This window comes from Bombina bombina, unplaced genomic scaffold, assembly GCF_027579735.1.
Source record: "Bombina bombina isolate aBomBom1 unplaced genomic scaffold, aBomBom1.pri scaffold_689, whole genome shotgun sequence".
NCBI lineage: Eukaryota > Metazoa > Chordata > Amphibia > Anura > Bombinatoridae > Bombina > Bombina bombina.
Window position 1 is genome coordinate 51,667 of NW_026511814.1, and position 13,209 is coordinate 64,875.

A 13,209-nucleotide genomic window follows, 5' to 3' on the forward strand; every position below is an offset into this window, starting at 1 on the left:
AAAAACGTTTCCAATTTACATCTATTATCAAATTTGTTCTCATGTTATTCTTTGTTGAAGAGATACCTAGGTAGGTAGCGTGCACTGGTCTGGAGCACTAAATGACAGGAAAAAGTGTTGCCATCTAGTGCTCTTGCGGATGTATAACATTAGTACTACATGACAGGAAATAGTGCTGCCATCTAGTGCTCTTGCTGATGTATAACATTAGTACTACATGACAGGAAATAATGCTGCCTTCTAGTGCTCTTGCTGATGTATAACATTAGTACTACATGACAGGAAATAGTGCTGCCATCTAGTGCTCTTGTTAATGTATAACATTAGTACTACATGACAAGAAATAGTGCTGCCATCTAGTGCTCTTGTTAATGTATAACATTAGTACTACATGACAGGAAATAGTGCTGCCATCTAGTGCTCTTGCTGATGTATAACATTAGTACTACATCATAGGAAATAGTGCTGCCATCTAGTGCTCTTGCTGATGTATAACATTAGTACTACATGACAGGAAATAGTGCTGCCATCTAGTGCTCTTGCTGATGTATAACATTAGTACTACATGACAGGAAATAGTGCTGCCCTCTAGTGCTCTTGCTGATGTATAACATTAGTACTACATGACAGGAAATAGTGCTGCCATCTAGTGCTCTTGCTGATGTATAACATTAGTACTACATGACAGGAAATAGTGCTGCCATCTAGTGCTCTTGCTGATGTATAACATTAGCACTACATGACAGGAAATAGTGCTGCCATCTAGTGTTATTGCTGATGTATAACATTAGTACTACATGACAGGAAATAGTGCTGCTATCTAGTGCTCTTGCTGATGTATAACATTAGTACTACATGACAGGAAATAGTGCTGCCATCTAGTGCTCCTGCTGATGTATAACATTAGTACTACATGACAGGAAATAGTGCTGCCATCTAGTGCTCTTGCTGATGTATAACATTAGTACTACATGACAGGAAATAGTGCTGCCATCTAGTGCTATTGCTGATGTATAACATTAGTACTACATGACAGGAAATAGTGCTGCCATCTAGTGCTCTTGCTGATGTATAACATTAGTACTACATGACAGGAAATAGTGCTGCCATCTAGTGCTCCTGCTGATGTATAACATTAGTACTACATGACAGGAAATAGTGCTGCCATCTAGTGCTCTTGCTAATGTATAACATTAGTACTACATGACAGGAAATAGTGCTGCCATCTAGTGCTATTGCTGATGTATAACATTAGTACTACATGACAGGAAATAGTGCTGCCATCTAGTGCTCTTGCTGATGTATAACATTAGCACTACATGACAGGAAATAGTGCTGCCATCTAGTGCTCTTGCTGATGTATAACATTAGCACTACATGACAGGAAATAGTGCTGCCATCTAGTGCTCTTGCTGATGTATAACATTAGCACTACATGACAGGAAATAGTTCTGCCATCTAGTGCTCTTGCTGATGTATAACATTAGCACTACATGACTGGAAATAGTGCTGCCATCTAGTGCTCTTGCTGATGTATAACATTAGTACTACATGACAGGAAATAGTGCTGCCATCCAGTGCTCCTGCTAATGTATAACATTAGTACTACATGACAGGAAATAGTGCTACCATCCAGTGCTCTTGCTGATGTATAACATTAGTACTACATGACAGGAAATAGTGCTGCCATCTAGTGCTCTTGCTGATGTATAACATTAGTACTACATGACAGGAAATAGTGCTGCCATCTAGTGCTCTTGCTAATGTATAACATTAGTACTACATGACAGGAAATAGTGCTGCCATCTAGTGCTCTTGCTGATGTATAACATTAGTACTACATGACAGGAAATAGTGCTGCCATCTAGTGCTCTTGCTGATGTATAACATTAGTACTACATGACAGGAAATAGTGCTGCCATCTAGTGCTCTTGCTGATGTATAACATTAGTACTACATGACAGGAAATAGTGCTGCCATCTAGTGCTCTTGCTAATGTATAACATTAGTACTACATGACAGGAAATAGTGCTGCCATCTAGTGCTCTTGCTAATGTATAACATTAGTACTACATGACAGGAAATAGTGCTACCATCTAGTGCTCTTGCTGATGTATAACATTAGTACTACATGACAGGAAATAGTGATGCCATCTAGTGCTCTTGCTGATGTATAACATTAGCACTACATGACAGGAAATAGTGCTGCCATCTAGTGCTCTTGCTGATGTATAACATTAGTACTACATGACAGGAAATAGTGCTGCCCTCTAGTGCTCTTGCTGATGTATAACATTAGTACTACATGACTGGAAATAGTGCTGCCATCTAGTGCTCTTGCTGATGTATAACATTAGTACTACATGACAGGAAATAGTGCTGCCATCTAGTGCTCTTGCTGATGTATAACATTAGTACTACATGACAGGAAATAGTGCTGCCATCCAGTGCTCTTGCTGATGTATAACATTAGTACTACATGACAGGAAATAGTGCTACCATCTAGTGCTCTTGATAATGTATAACATTAGTACTACATGACAGGAAATAGTGCTGCCATCTAGTGCTCTTGCTAGTGTATAACATTAGTACTACATGACAGGAAATAGTGCTGCCATCTAGTGCTCTTGCTGATGTATAACATTAGTACTACATGACAGGAAATAGTGCTGCCATCCAGTGCTCCTGCTAATGTATAACATTGTTATAAAACTGTTGCCATATAGTGCTGCACACACGTGCACACTCCTGAGCTTACATGCCTGATTTTCAACAAAGGATAACAAGAAAACAAAGACAATTTGATAATAGAAGTAATTTGGAAAGTTGCTTAAAATCGTATGTTCTATCTGAATCATGAAAGAAAAACTTTGGCTTTTATGTCCCTTTAATAAAGAAAGACAGATATTTTCCATTCCTGTTTCAGAACAGATTAGATTATAGGAGAGACACAGAGAACAGTGAGGGCCGGCAGAGGAGTGAGAGACAGACATTCAGAGAATGAGAGAGAGATTGGGCGGGAGACAAACGGTAAAAAGCTCTCTGGGCTGGTGAGATTCTATAAGAATGCTCGCTCGTCCTATTTCCCTGGTGGAACGATCTAAAGCCAACAGGGGGTCTCGCTAAGGGACGTATACTGCATGTTGGTATAAGAAGGATATCTGACATTACAAAAGTGCACAATGGAAATTGTCATTTAAGAATCGTACAAAATGAATAATTGAACTATTCATACAAAAATTCCATGCGAGTGTTGGCGTGGAAAACCATTACTAGACTAGCAACATTTTACAATCGGACCCTTAATTAAGAAAGTTCAATAATTAAAAATATTGAAAAGAGATTGAGAGAAACTGAAAAATAGGGGAGGGCTAGAGAAGCAGATACACAATCAGAGGGAGAGACAGGCAGAGTGGCAAGTCACATGAAGAGACCGGCAGAGTGGCAATATACAGGAAGTCAGAGGAAGAGACAGGCAGAGTGGAAAGTCAGAGGAAGAGATAGGCAGAGTGGCAATATACAGGAAGTCAGAGGAAGAGACAGGCAGAGTGGCAAGTCAGAGGAAGAGACAGGCAGAGTGGCAAGTCACAGGAAGTCAGAGGAAGAGACAGGCAGAGTGGCAAGTCAGAAGAAGAGACCAGCAGAGTGGCAAGTCAGAAGAAGAGACCGGCAGAGTGGCAAGTCAGAAGAAGAGACAGGCAGAGTGGCAAGTCAGAGGAAAAGACCAGCAGAGTGGCAAGTCACAGGAAGTCAGAGGAAGAGACCGGCAGAGTGGCAAGTAAAAGGAAGTCAGAGGAAGAGACTGGCAGAGTGGCAAGTCAGAGGAAGTCAGAGGAAGAGACAGGCAGAGTGGCAAGTCAGAGGAAGAGACAGGCAGAAAGACAGAGGGAAAAACAGGCATTCAACAAAATCAGTGGGAGAGACAGAGAAACAAGTCAGACAGCAGATTTATACACAGTTAACCACACTAACAAAGAGAGAGACTTGCATTCTATAAAGCGACAAACTGCTTTCTAAAACAAAAATGGACACACAGACTACGTCCCAATGATTGCAGGGTCATACCTGAGTAGTCTCTGTCCTCTGCAGTTTCCTTCTCCTTCTCTCTTTCCACTGGGTAGAGCAGAGTGCACACCATGCCCTGGTTTGGCTGCAGGTATAGAGCAATCAGGTCTCCCAGAGTCTTGAAGCGTCGCACCTGGACTCCCAGAGAGGTCTGTGAAGAGCAACAAGGAATCATGACGCACAGAAATGTCTAAATCATTATAATAAGGATTAAAGCGTAAGGAGACAGTTTGTGCCTGGAAAAATACTATGTAAAGGCTGTTTAAATTTAAACTGAAACAAACAGGCAATCGTCAAACCAATCCAAACATCAGATAGAGAGAGTGATAAAAGGATTTTTTAAAGAGACAGTAAACACTTTGTTGTCTTGCTATAGAGTAACATATCAGTGTATGTATATATATGTGTGTGTACTAGGGTTGCCACCTCAGCCATGTTTTCCTGGATACTTATAAGTTACACATGCTGCAGGATGTGCAGGGAGGAATATGAATAGTGCATATAAATAGTGCTGTCCACAATTTATGTTCCTCCCTGCACACCCTGCAGAATGTGTAACTCATATGTGTCTAGGAAAACATGTCTGAGGTGGCAACACTAGTGCGTACGTGTATGTATGTATGTGTCTGTGTGTGTGTGTGTATATATATATATATATATATATATATATATGTGCGCACGTGTATGTATGTGTGTGTCTGTGTGTGTATATATATATATATATATATATATATATATATGTGCGCACGTGTATGTATGTGTGTGTCTGTGTGTGTGTGTATATATATATATATATATATATGTGCGCACGTGTATGTATGTGTGTGTCTGTGTGTGTATATATATATATATGTGTGTGTACGTGTATGTATGTGTGTGTGTGTGTGTATATATATATATATATATATATATGAGCACGTGTATGTATTTGTGAGTGTATATATATATATATATATATATATATGTGAGCGCGTGTATGCGTGTGTGTGTGTATATATATATATATATATATATGTGCATGTATGTATGTATGTATCTGTATATATATATATATATATATATATATATGTGTGTGTGTGTGTGTGTACGTGTAACTATGTATGTGTGTGTATGTATATGTGTGTGTCTGTGTGTATATATATGCATTGATCTGTTTGTGATTTCCTGCAAACCAGCTCCATCTAGTGGTTGCTTTTAGCGCACATTTGTAAAATGGCTCTTTTACTTTCACTTTCTGTTCTCAGTAGCAGCCAATCAAGTCTAAACGCAGAGCCCATGCAGGAATGAAGAGGAGAGAAAGCCACTTATATTTCCCCCTAGGGACATCTGCAGTCTGAAACTTAGGGTATGTAATCATTAGGGAACCTCTCACACAATCTCCTGCTCCTCTGAGAAACGGCTCAAATACATAGCAGATGCAGTTAACCCCACGGCTCCCAAAAGGGCTAAAACTGCAGTCCCCTCTGCTGCTGGGTTAACTTAACTGCATCTACAATGTATTTTATATCAGCAAGGCACAGCATTTCTGAAAGGAGCAGCCCCCCACCCCTACTGCTATATGCCTGTAATGGATTCCTGGACAGGAGCAGTGCTCATTTTCAGTTAAATTAAAATGTTTAAAAAAGAAGAAGAAAAAAAAAACATTATATATATATATATATATATATATATATATATATATATATATATATATATATATTATATATGTGTGTGTGTATATATAAAAAGTCTACACACCCCTGTTAAAATGTCAGGTTTCTGTGATGTACAAAAATGAGACAAAGATAAATCATTTCAGAACTTTTTCCACCTTTAATGTGACCTATAAACTACACAACTTAATGGAAAAACAAACTGAAATCTTCTTTTGGTGATGTGCAGTGTTGTTTTTGCGCCAAACATATCTTTTGGAATTATGGCCAAAAAGTTCAACCTTGGTTTCATCAGACCATAACACCTTTTCTCACATGCTTTTGGGAGACTTCAGATGTGTTTTTGCAAAATGTAGCCTGGCTTGGATGTTTTTCTTCGTAAGAAAAGACTTTAGTCTTGCCACTCTACCCCATAGCCCAGACATATGAAGAATACGGGAGATTGTTGTCACATGTACCACACAGCCAGTACTTGCCAGATATTCCTGCTGCTCCTTTAATGTTACTGTAGGCCTCTTGGTAGCCTCCCAGACCAGTTTTCTTCTCGTCTTTTCATCAATTTTGGAGGACGTCCAGTTCTTGGTAATGTCACTGTTATGCCATATTTTCTCCACTTGATGACTGTCTTCACTCTGTTCCATGGTATATCTAATGCCTTGGAAATTCTTTTGTACCCTTCTCCTGACTGATACCTTTTAACAATGAAATCCCTCTGATGCTTTAGAAACTCTCTGTGGACCATGACTTTTGCTGTGGGATGCGACTAAGAAAATTTCAGGAAAGTCCAACTAGAGCAGCTGAACTTTATTTGGGGTTAATCAGAGGCACTTTAAATGATGGCAGGTGTATGCTGACTCCTACAGGGAGTGCAGAATTATTAGGCAAATGAGTATTTTGACCACATCATCCTCTTTATGCATGTTGTCTTACTCCAAGCTGTATAGGCTCGAAAGCCTACTACCAATTAAGCATATTAGGTGATGTGCATCTCTGTAATGAGAAGGGGTGTGGTCTAATGACATCAACACCCTATATCAGATGTGCATAATTATTAGGCAACTTCCTTTCCTTTGGCAAAATGGGTCAAAAGAAGGACTTGACAGGCTCAGAAAAGTCAAAAATAGTGAGATATCTTGCAGAGGGATGCAGCACTCTTAAAATTGCAAAGCTTCTGAATCGTGATCATCGAACAATCAAGCGTTTCATTCAAAATAGTCAACAGGGTCGCAAGAAGCGTGTGGAAAAACCAAGGCGCAAAATAACTGCCCATGAACTGAGAAAAGTCAAGCGTGCAGCTGCCAAGATGCCACTTTCCACCAGTTTGGCCATATTTCAGAGCTGCAACATCACTGGAGTGCCCAAAAGCACAAGGTGTGCAATACTCAGAGACATGGCCAAGGTAAGAAAGGCTGAAAGACGACCACCACTGAACAAGACACACAAACTGAAACGTCAAGACTGGGCCAAGAAATATCTCAAGACTGATTTTTCTAAGGTTTTATGGACTGATGAAATGAGAGTGAGTCTTGATGGGCCAGATGGATGGGCCCGTGGCTGGATTGGTAAAGGGCAGAGAGCTCCAGTCCGACTCAGACGCCAGCAAGGTGGAGGTGGAGTACTGGTTTGGGCTGGTATCATCAAAGATGAGCTTGTGGGACCTTTGGGGGTTGAGGATGGAGTCAAGCTCAACTCCCAGTCCTACTGCCAGTTTCTGGAAGACACCTTCTTCAAGCAGTGGTACAGGAAGAATTCTGCATCCTTCAAGAAAAACATGATTTTCATGCAGGACAATGCTCCATCACACGCGTCCAAGTACTCCACAGCGTGGCTGGCAAGAAAGGGTATAAAAGAAGAAAATCTAATGACATGGCCTCCTTGTTCACCTGATCTGAACCCATTGAGAACCTGTGGTCCATCATCAAATGTGAGATTTACAAGGAGGGAAAACAGTACACCTCTCTGAACAGTGTCTGGGAGGCTGTGGTTGCTGCTGCACGCAATGTTGATGGTGAACAGATCAAAACACTGACAGAATCCATGGATGGCAGGCTTTTGAGTGTCCTTGCAAAGAAAGGTGACTATATTGGTCACTGATTTGTTTTTGTTTTGTTTTTGAATGTCAGAAATGTATATTTGTGAATGTTGAGATGTAATATAGGTTTTACTGGTAAAAATAAATAATTGAAATGGGTATATATTTGTTTTTTGTTAAATTGCCTAATAATTATGCACAGTAATAGTCACCTGCACACACAGATATCCCCCTAAAATGGCTATAACTAAAAACAAACTAAAAACTACTTCCAAAACTATTCAGCTTTGATATTAATGAGTTTTTTGGGTTCATTGAGAACATGGTTGTTGTTCAATAATAAAATTAATCCTCAAAAATACAACTTGCCTAATAATTCTGCACTCCCTGTATTTAACATGATTTTGAATGTGATTGCTTAATTCTGGACACAGCTACATCCCCAGTTGCAACCACATTATTTTAGTTTTTTTTGTTTTCTTCCCTCCACCTAAAAGATTTCAGTTTGTTTTTCAATTGAGTTGTACAGTTTATAGGTCACATTAAAGGTGGAAAAAGTTCTGAAATGATTTATCTTTGTCTCATTTTTGTACATCACAGAAACCTGACATTTTAACAGGGGTGTGTAGACTTTTATATCCATTATATATATCTGTGTGCAACTGTGTATGTGATTGTATATTATATATATGTGTGTGTGTATGTGTGCTTTATATATATAATTGTGGTCCAAGAAAACATGACAATGTTGTGTGTCATAAGACCTAATAACTGGCTAGTGGCTACTATTTAATCACATCACAGGCAGCAAATTTTATTTTAACTATTTTGTGGTTTGTATTTTTATGCTCCAAGAGTGTACTGGACATTGAGAAACATGCACATTAAGATTCTGTAGTGTTAAAACAGAATTTATGCTTACCTGATAAATTACTTTCTCCAACGGTGTGTCCGGTCTACGGCGTCATCCTTACTTGTGGGATATTCTCCTCCCCAACAGGAAATGGCAAAGAGCCCAGCAAAGCTGGCCATATAGTCCCTCCTAGGCTCCGCCTACCCCAGTCATTCGACCGACGGACAGGAGGAAATATATATAGGAGAAACCATATGGTAACGTGGTGACTGTAGTTAGAGAAAATAATTCATCAGACCTGATTAAAAAACCAGGGCGGGCCGTGGACCGGACACACCGTTGGAGAAAGTAATTTATCAGGTAAGCATAAATTCTGTTTTCTCCAACATAGGTGTGTCCGGTCCACGGCGTCATCCTTACTTGTGGGAACCAATACCAAAGCTTTAGGACACGGATGAAGGGAGGGAGCAAATCAGGTCACCCAAACGGAAGGCACCACGGCTTGCAAAACCTTTCTCCCAAAAATAACCTCCGAAGAAGCAAAAAACACCAAAAAACTCTAAGCCATCTCCGTGGAGATGTTGCCTGTGCAACGGCAAAGAGAATGACTGGGGTAGGCGGAGCCTAGGAGGGACTATATGGCCAGCTTTGCTGGGCTCTTTGCCATTTCCTGTTGGGGAGGAGAATATCCCACAAGTAAGGATGACGCCGTGGACCGGACACACCTATGTTGGAGAAATACACTTTAGAATGCAAAATGAAGGTGTTATAGTCATTTATAAGAAAATCATGATTAAATCGCAATTGCTTTTTTTTCCCAGTCCGGAATGGGTGCAAGAAACAAGGGAGATTACAAATAAAAAGTAATACAACACATAGAAACACCCAGTACTCACCAGCTAGCTCACAGCTAAGATAAAATCACAACTGGAAAGGTTAGTCACCGCATCTGGCCAAATGGGACAGCTCAGGCACCACGTCAAGGTCCTTTCCTTTGCCTGAGTCCCTAACACAGGCACACCATCATGCGAGCTCACAAAGCTAAACAAACTGAGAACAAAGAAGGGGTGCACAGGTGGCTGTAATCACCCATAGAAAATACAAAACATGGAAGGGAACTGCACTCCAAGACCGGATCAGGTACACATCCTGTGACTCAGTAACATGCTGGGTGTTTCTATGTGTTGTATTACTTTTTATTTGTAATCTCCCTTGTTTCTTGCACCCATTCCGGACTGGGGTTAACTGCCTGTGGCTCTGGTGACATCACAGCTTTTTTGGAGTGCTATTTAGCACCCAGGACTGGATGTTACTGAGTCACAGGATGTGTACCTGATCCGGTCTTGGAGTGCAGTTCCCTTCCATGTTTTGTATTTTCTATGGGTGATTACAGCCACCTGTGCACCCCTTCTTTGATCTCAGTTTGTTTAGCTTTGTGAGCTCGCATGATGGTGTGCCTGTGTTAGGGACTCAGGCAAAGGAAAGGACCTTGACGTGGTGCCTGAGCTTTCCCATTTGGCCAGATGCGGTGACTAACCTTTCCAGTTGTGATTTTATCTTAGCTGTGAGCTAGCTGGTGAGTGCTGGGTGTTTCTATGTGTTGTATTACTTTTTATTTGTAATCTCCCTTGTTTCTTGCACCCATTCCGGACTGGGGTTAACTGCCTGTGGCTCTGGTGACATCACAGCTTTTTTGGAGTGCTATTTAGCACCCAGGGCTGGATGTTACTGAGTCACAGGATGTGTACCTGATCCGGTCTTGGAGTGCAGTTCCCTTCCATGTTTTGTATTTTCTATGGGTGATTACAGCCACCTGTGCACCCCTTCTTTGTTCTCAGTTTGTTTAGCTTTGTGAGCTCGCATGATGGTGTGCCTGTGTTAGGGACTCAGGCAAAGGAAAGGACCTTGACGTGGTGCCTGAGCTTTCCCATTTGGCCAGATGCGGTGACTAACCTTTCCAGTTGTGATTTAATCTTAGCTGTGAGCTAGCTGGTGAGTGCTGGGTGTTTCTATGTGTTGTATTACTTTTTATTTGTAATCTCCCTTGTTTCTTGCACCCATTCCGGACTGGGGTTAACTGCCTGTGGCTCTGGTGACATCACAGCTTTTTTGGAGTGCTATTTAGCACCCAGGGCTGGATGTTACTGAGTCACAGGATGTGTACCTGATCCGGTCTTGGAGTGCAGTTCCCTTCCATGTTTTGTATTTTCTATGGGTGATTACAGCCACCTGTGCACCCCTTCTTTGTTCTCAGTTTGTTTAGCTTTGTGAGCTCGCATGATGGTGTGCCTGTGTTAGGGACTCAGGCAAAGGAAAGGACCTTAGCTGTGAGCTAGCTGGTGAGTGCTGGGTGTTTCTATGTGTTATATATATATATATATATATATATATATATACACACACACACACACATACATAATGTATATATAGTTTATTATCTGCTAAATTAGTTATCAGCAATGTGACAATACAATTAAAGGGGACTTTTTCTTTGTTATTTTGCTCTAAAATTTGGTAAAAACATTGAGCTAGATTGCGAGTGGAGCAATATTGGGTTTTCGTGGCTGTTTGCTTGCAAGTTAAATTCCACTCCTATTACAAGTTGAAATTAAATATGAGCGCGTGAGCACAATCGCAATTTATGCTAGAATGATTACCACGACTTCAGTGCTCTAATTAACTGTAACATTCTACATAAAGCTTCACATAATACATCAAATATACGTTACAAAGTGCAGTTACACTCATAACAACGCCATCTACTAATATTTATTAAAAAAAATATTGCACAAAAAAGTTATAAGGGCTCAAAAATATGAGGTCTCAGGTGTTAGAAAAAAAAAGAACTGCATAGGGCTTTAACATATGAAATATGCAACATTATCTTCTTATGTTGTGCTTTTAAATAACCATGATTGTGGGTGTTTTTTCAACTTTTTCGGCTCCACTGAAGGCTATGGGGAATACAATTGAGCTTTTGCGGCTTCTCAAAGTCTATTTGTTACCGCGATGTTACGAACGCGAGAGCACAAACTTTTACTCTCAACTCGTAATAGGAGCGCAAACATTTTTTTACTTCTACCGGTATTCACACTCGAACACGAGCGCAAATTTCTGCTTCACTCATAATCTAGCCTAGTGTTTTCACATGCTTGTGGACTTGAATAATTATTAAAAAAAAACACAAACAAACATGGGTAGTGAAGGGGTTAAGTTACAGCTGTGTAACACGATGCAAGTTTGTTATGCAGCTGTGATTTAACACCATGATTACCCATGTGTTTTAAAGGCAAGTAACATATTGCTGGGTGTGAGTGCATTGGTTTCAAGCACTTTATTACCTTTTGCTTTAAGTAAATAAGGGGTTAAATTACTGCTCAGTTATAATTTATATATATATATATATATATAAATAAATTATGTATTGAAAGAAAGGATTAGCTTGAAAATAATGAATTGTTTAGATATTGAAAACTAAGTGGTATACATTGTTGCTATAAAACTGCTGCCATCTAGTGTTTAAACTTGTATAATACAGTTAAAAGCGTAGTTCTTTTATTGCATATTCTAACTGAATGATGAAAGAAAAAACAGATAATCAAATCTACTCTGCCAATAGAAAACACAATGCAGACTCACTACATGAATATCACAATCTTAAATACATTTAGACTTCTTTGTGCAACAACATTTTCCTTTCATATAGAATATAATTTTTTTTTAAAAAAGCTTTCCAATATATTCTTTTATCTAAGTTGCTTCATTCTTTCAGTATCTTTTGTTGAAAAGCATACTCTAGGTAGGCTCAGGAGCTGGGTCCCTTCAAATTGGTCTCAGCAGCTGCAGCTTCATTATTGTGCTGTATAATTACTTATGCAAAGTGTGCTAAATAGCAAGGCCAGTACTTTCCAACAAAGGTAGCAATTCATGCCCTTACGCTGGGCACCTCCAATCATCAGATTGTATCTGCTATTATATTGGGGAAGGGGGCAAGTAGCTGTCCAATACAATGCTGGTGAATGGCTAATGGTAGAACAAAGAAACAACATGATTGTTTTCTTGTATTTCACACGTCTGTTGTTCTCAGCCCAGATGTGTGACAGACCTTATGGAACTCTCTGCCTCGCTCCACAAGAATCTCCCCTAGTTTTAAAAGCTTCAAGTGCTCCCTGAAGACTCTACTATTCAGGGACACTTTTACCTACAATAACCTTCCTATCTTTACTGCTATCCCCTTAAACCCCATAGCATGTAAGCCTATGAGCCCAGCTGTTTGTATTTCACCTTCATAAGAGCCGACTACAACAGTGCAACTCTCGGCAGGACCCTGTCTCCCCATTTGATACTTGTTATCGTTTTTATATACCACCCATGTTCATAGCGCTGCGGAACCTGTTGGCGCTCTACAAATACCTGATAATAAAAATGTTGGATTTTACTAATTCAGATGCTTGGGGATTACCACATTGTGACAACAAGTAGAAGTGAAAATAGTGTGCAAGAAACTGCAGAGATAAGTAACCCAACAACAAAACAGATATGGCAGCAGCTGTCAGGGAATGTCAATAAGTCCTCTCACACACTATAACCACAACTTAAATTAAACC

General features: G+C 40.0%; 1 protein-coding gene across 1 annotated transcript in view; it reads right to left on the reverse strand.

Moving 5' to 3' along the window:
- The window catches only part of LOC128643961 (phosphatidylinositol 3,4,5-trisphosphate 5-phosphatase 2-like), a 177,489-nt gene that overhangs the window by 43,084 nt on the left and 121,196 nt on the right, over positions 1-13,209 (reverse strand). Inside the window, exon 2 of the mRNA XM_053696726.1 lies at positions 4,066-4,216. Within this exon, the coding sequence (XP_053552701.1) occupies positions 4,066-4,138 (73 nt within the window). The 5' untranslated portion in view covers positions 4,139-4,216. The remainder of the gene's footprint in view (positions 1-4,065; positions 4,217-13,209) is intronic.